The 6,000-nt window shown below is 38.7% G+C and overlaps 1 protein-coding gene across 1 annotated transcript in view; it reads left to right on the plus strand.

The window, feature by feature from the left end:
* The window catches only part of mRpS18B (mitochondrial ribosomal protein S18B), a 36,196-nt gene extending 34,437 nt beyond the window's left edge, over nucleotides 1-1,759 (plus strand). The window contains exon 6 of the mRNA XM_053771125.2: nucleotides 945-1,759. Coding sequence (XP_053627100.2) covers nucleotides 945-1,101 — 157 coding nt within the window. The 3' untranslated portion in view covers nucleotides 1,102-1,759. The remainder of the gene's footprint in view (nucleotides 1-944) is intronic.
* The last annotated feature ends 4,241 nt before the right edge of the window (nucleotides 1,760-6,000 follow it).

Raw genomic sequence — 6,000 nt, forward strand, 5'->3', positions numbered from 1 at the left:
GAATATCAGATTGGAGGGAGAGAGTATGGAGGAGGTGAACGTATTCAGATATTTGGGAGTGGACGTGTCAGCGGATGGGTCTATGAAAGATGAGGTGAATCATAGAATTGATGAGGGAAAAAGAGTGAGTGGTGCACTTAGGAGTCTGTGGAGACAGAGAACTTTGTCCTTGGAGGCAAAGAGGGGAATGTATGAGAGTATAGTTTTACCAACGCTCTTATATGGGTGTGAAGCATGGGTGATGAATGTTGCAGCGAGGAGAAGGCTGGAGGCAGTGGAGATGTCATGTCTGAGGGCAATGTGTGGTGTGAATATAATGCAGAGAATTCGTAGTTTGGAAGTTAGGAGGAGGTGCGGGATTACCAAAACTGTTGTCCAGAGGGCTGAGGAAGGGTTGTTGAGGTGGTTCGGACATGTAGAGAGAATGGAGCGAAACAGAATAACTTCAAGAGTGTATCAGTCTGTAGTGGAAGGAAGGCGGGGTAGGGGTCGGCCTAGGAAGGGTTGGAGGGAGGGGGTAAAGGAGGTTTTGTGTGCGAGGGGCTTGGACTTCCAGCAGGCATGCGTGAGCGTGTTTGATAGGAGTGAATGGAGACAAATGGTTTTTAATACTTGACGTGCTGTTGGAGTGTGAGCAAAGTAACATTTATGAAGGGATTCAGGGAAACCGGCAGGCCGGACTTGAGTCCTGGAGATGGGAAGTACAGTGCCTGCACTCTGAAGGAGGGGTGTTAATGTTGCAGTTTAAAAACTGTAGTGTAAAGCACCCTTCTGGCAAGACAGTGATGGAGTGAATGATGGTGAAAGTTTTTCTTTTTCGGGCCACCCTGCCTTGGTGGGAATCGGCCAGTGTGATAATAAAAAAAAAAAAAAAATCATGTGTTTGCAGGACAAATTAAGAATAATGGGCTGTATATTTCATGAAAAGCTTTCTTGTCTTACAGAATGACAAACATCTGTCAAAGACGTCATAAGGAGCTCCAAGTGGCTGTACTCAAGGCTCGTGACTACGGTCTCCTAACTTATGATGTTCCTTTCCGTGAATATGAATATTCTGAGTACTATACACCCAGTAAAAATGATAACAAACTAACCACTTAAGAATAGCCTCAATGTTGTTTAATCATATATTGTTTGTCTTAATTTGTAAAATACCTGTTGAAATAGATACTTTAAAGGCTGACAACAATCAGGTTAACTTTTGAAACATATGCACCTAACCCATTTAACCAGTATATTTTATCTTTGTTACAGATTCCTACATATTATTAAATTTTTGATTTGCTTAATTTCATATTTTTTAGTGTAGATTGCAATATATAAATGTGTATTAAAATGAGTGTCTAAATTAGTTGAATAGATCAGTATTGTATATATTGCACTTGAGAAACTGGCATGTAAAAAAGAAAATAGCAGCCAGTATATGTTTTGAGTTTTGAGAAACCATCACAGCCTGTCATCAGTGTACCAGTTTGACCAAGTTTACTGCATTTGTCACTCAGGTAGATGATTCATTGGCTTTTATTTTGCTGATATAAATATTGATTCAAGTTTAAATTGTAAACTCTCTTGATGCTCTTCATTCAATAAAAGTATGTTTCAAAAGATAAAAATTTAGCTCTAACCTGATTAATAAATAGTGTAGTTACTTCAACATGAAGATGTAATTAAAAATAATACATACTTTTAGTAATATTGTTGTGCATAATAATAATTTTGTTAAACTGTATGTATAAATAAAGTACCAAACTGCTTGAAATTTATATTTTATTTTACCTCCTATAATGAAAGCTGCTTGTAATTTAAATTAAATTTTGCCATAGACTCAGAAATCTGAAATTTTATTATCTCTCTACATAGGATAAAATGTTATCCACTCAGAAGTACAGTGCCTGCACTCAAAGGAGGAGTTTGGGATATTTGCTGTTGAGAGGGACATCTAAATTTTTGTATCTGTGCACCTCTGGCAAGACAGTGACAGTAAATGATGGTGAAAGTGTTTCTTACATTGTATTTGAACAATTTAGTGCTCTTGTTTTTTTTTATTAACACATCGTCCATTTCCCCTCATTATTATTATAATCAAGGGGGAAGCGCTAAACCCGGAGGATTATACAGCGCCTGGGGGGGATATGGAAGGCATTCAGGCTTAATTCGGGGAACTGGAGCACAGATCCAATTCCCTAAATCAAGAGCCCCTCACCAACATCAAGGAACCTTCCTTGAGGGGCATTTCCCCTCAAGGAAAGTTCTTTGAAGTCCATGGGTAGCTTTTGATCCAAGGAATTAAACCTGTGCACCCCTTGGATTAAACCTGAATGCTTCCCATTCTCCAGGCACTGTATAAACCCTGTGTGTTTAGGTCTTCTCCATGAATGTAGTAATTATTTATGGTTATTATACAACACATCACTGTTAGACAAATGAGTGGTGAGCTGAACCTGACTAGCTTGTGCTAATAGGTCTGATACATTGTTCCTTCTTTCCAATAGGTGACTTGGACCTGCCTAGTATGGGCCAGTAGGCCTGCTGCAGTGCTTCTTTATTATGTTCATATTACCCTTGTGGGTTTAGTGTTGATTGTAATAAAAATAATATACAATACCTCTAATACTGTATAGACACAAATGTGGCATGGAGCTATTCATGGAGTCAAGAGGCTGGTCCTTTCAGCATCATTATGCAGCACTATAAGACTTAAGGGTTTAGTACGTTATGATTATTATAATAATCAGCACCATTATACCTATCATCCCCTCAAGGAAGGTTCCTTGACATTGGTGAGGGGGGTCTTGATCTAGGGAATTGGATCTGAGCTCCAGTTCCCTGAATTAAGCCTGAATACTTAACCCCATCCCCCACAGGCACTACATACTCCTCTGGGTTTAGTGCTCCTCCTTGATTATAATAATAATAATAATATGCCTATCATCCTTCAAGACAGGTAGTGCTACTTTGTTCCTGGTGAAAGGCTCCTAACTCAAGGAACTAGAGCTACCTTTTCCTTCGTCAACCTGATTACCCCACTTTTGTTCCAACAGCCATTGTATGACCCAAACAGGTCTAACACTTTCCACTTGAACACAAAAGTAATAATTATAATATATCTGATACTGCAATCTGGTTACAGTATGTCAATGGCATTTTAATATTTAACCAGATGTTTCATCTTAAATGCATGTATCAGAGGGACTAGTACCGAACTTGCACACGAAAATCACTCGCAACGAAAGCAAAAGACTTGGCAGACGATGCAACATCCCCCCAATGAAAAGCAGGGGTGTCACTAATACGTTAAGAGACCATACAATAAGTGTCAGGGGCCCGAGACTGTTCAACTGCCTCCCAGCATACATAAGGGGGATTACCAATAGACCCCTGGCAGTCTTCAAGCTGGCACTGGACAAGCACCTAAAGTCGGTACCTGACCAGCCGGGCTGTGGCTCGTACGTTGGTTTGCGTGCAGCCAGCAGTAACAGCCTGGTTGATCAGGCTGTGATCCACCAGGAGGCCTGGTCACAGACCAGGCCGCGGGGGTGTTGACCGCCGGAACTCTCTCCAGGTAAACAAACTCACCTTTGATGTTCATAGGAAAGTGATACTGTATATAAAAGTTTGATAGATTTATTATGCATCCCGTTTCTGTAGTCAAAAGATTGCAGAGGTACATAATAGGTCCAGGGACCAGGCTCCATTATTTTTAAATTAGCAAGTTAAAATAGCAATAAACTGTTTAAAATAATTATGTAAACAATTAAGAAATTCAATCACATGAGTATTACAATAAAGATATTCAGTATGTTAGAAAAATTAATATCCAAAGGGCGACCATACAGAATTTGCCTTCGACACTGTCACCGCTCTAACACCCTTACTTCATCCGACCTCACCAACAGCCCCACCTTCAACACAAGACTCCCTCTTTGACTTTTTGCCAGCAACAGCTTTATTACACCAACTTCAATTGTATTTTCCCTTTAGCACTCCTCACAACCCTTACTGACCCTGCCTCTTGCATACTACTTACCCACGCTGCTCTCTGATCTTCGCATATTACATATTCAGCATGTTCTGCCCTGCAACGCTGTATGACCTTCGTGAATTTAGTGCTTAGTTTTGACTGTAATAATATTAATTATCCAAGGGACTACATGAGACCTTATATTTTTCCAGTGTCAAGGATAAAAAAGGATAAAAGAATTCATTATTCTTAGGATTTGCAGCCTTCATTTTCTTGATTATGTTAATATCATGGATTCTTTTACCAGCTTCATACTCTTATTTCAATCAAAACACTATGCTGTATGACCCTTGTCGGTTTAGTGCTTCTTTATTATAATACTACAATCGAAACTGAGTGCTAAACCCACATGGGTCATACAGTCCTGCAAGGTCAGATGTGCTAAAGATGAAATATGCAAAGGTCAGAGAGCAGTGAGGGTGAGTATACCAGAGGCAGAGTCAGTAAGGTTAGTGAGGAGCACTAAAGGGAAAATATCAAGTTGGTGTAACAAAGCAGTTGATGACAAAAAATCAAAGGAGTCTATGTCAAAGGTGGAGCTTTTCATCAGCTTATAATTTCCCATATATCATTCAATGATTATAAAGAAAGCTATGATTATCAGCTGAGTTACGAAAAAAGTGCTAACCAGGAGAGCCATGAGAATCAGTGGGGAAAAAAGTGAAAGATAAATTTATTTATTTATTTATTTATTTATTAATTTGAACATGATACAGAGAAGTACAAGGAACACAATTTTTAAAGTGCAGCATGCCAAAGCCCCTTGTATGCAGAGCATTATGGGCAGGCTTAAAATTAACTTAAGATTAACTAAGCAATGATATATTCAGTGGTACAAAAATTATTGTAAAACAGATAACAATTTAGTACAAATGAGTATTACAAAGACAGGTCATATGGTCATTTACTGTGTTGCTGTGTAATCAGTAGAATGGAGTATTCTGTTAGGTAATGAAGTTAAATAGTAACAAAGTTTGATTGGGTCACAGGTTGACATTTATGAGATACAATAATGAGATACATATATGAGATACAATTTATGAGATACAATTATTCAGTATTGTATTTAGTTGTGGGTAAGTGATTTTTTGAGAAGAGACTTGAATTTATAAACGGACAGTGTTTCTTTTATATTCACAGGTAATGAATTCCAGATTTTAGGGCCTTTTATGTGCATTGAGTTTTTGCATAACATGAGATGGACACGAGGAACATCAAAGAGTGATCTGTGCCTTGTGTTATGGTCATGTGTTCTGTTCAGGTTGGTAAGGAGATGTTTGAGGGGAGAGTTTATGTCAGAGTTAAGTGTTCTATGTATGTAGTAGGTGCAGTAATAAGTATGGATGTTTTGTATTGTGAGTAGGTTTAGAGTTCTGAATATTGGTGGAGTGTGTTGTCTGTAGTGGGAATTTGTTATCATTCTGACTGCAGCCTTTTGCTGGATGATTAGTGGTCTGAGATGGTTTATTGTTGTTGAGCCCCATGCACAAATTCCATAGGTGAGATAGGGGTAAATAAGTGAGTGATATAGGGCAGGAGGGCTGACTGTGGAACATAGTACCGTATCTTCGATAGTATGCCTACGGTCTTGGAAATTTTTTTGGAAATTTGTTGTATATGTGTTTGAAATTTGAGTCTATTATCAAGGTGGATTCCTAAGAATTTTCCCTCTGAGTTTTGTGATAGGTGATCCATTTATCATTATGTTAAGAGACACATCTGTAGCTCTGTTACCAAACTGAATGTAATAGGTTTTGTCAATGTTTAGAGTAAGTTTGTTGGTCCTCATCCAGGTTGATATTTTATGTAATTCGGTATTTACAGTATTGGCTAGCATGACTGGGCTCGGGTGAGAGTAGACGTATGTAGTGTCATCTGCAAATAGTGTGGGTTTGAGTAGTTGCGATGCATTTGGTAGTTCATTTATGTATATGAGAAAGAGAAGAGGGCCTAGGACACTTCCCTGTGGGACACCAACT

This window comes from Cherax quadricarinatus, chromosome 5 (assembly GCF_038502225.1).
Source record: "Cherax quadricarinatus isolate ZL_2023a chromosome 5, ASM3850222v1, whole genome shotgun sequence".
NCBI lineage: Eukaryota > Metazoa > Arthropoda > Malacostraca > Decapoda > Parastacidae > Cherax > Cherax quadricarinatus.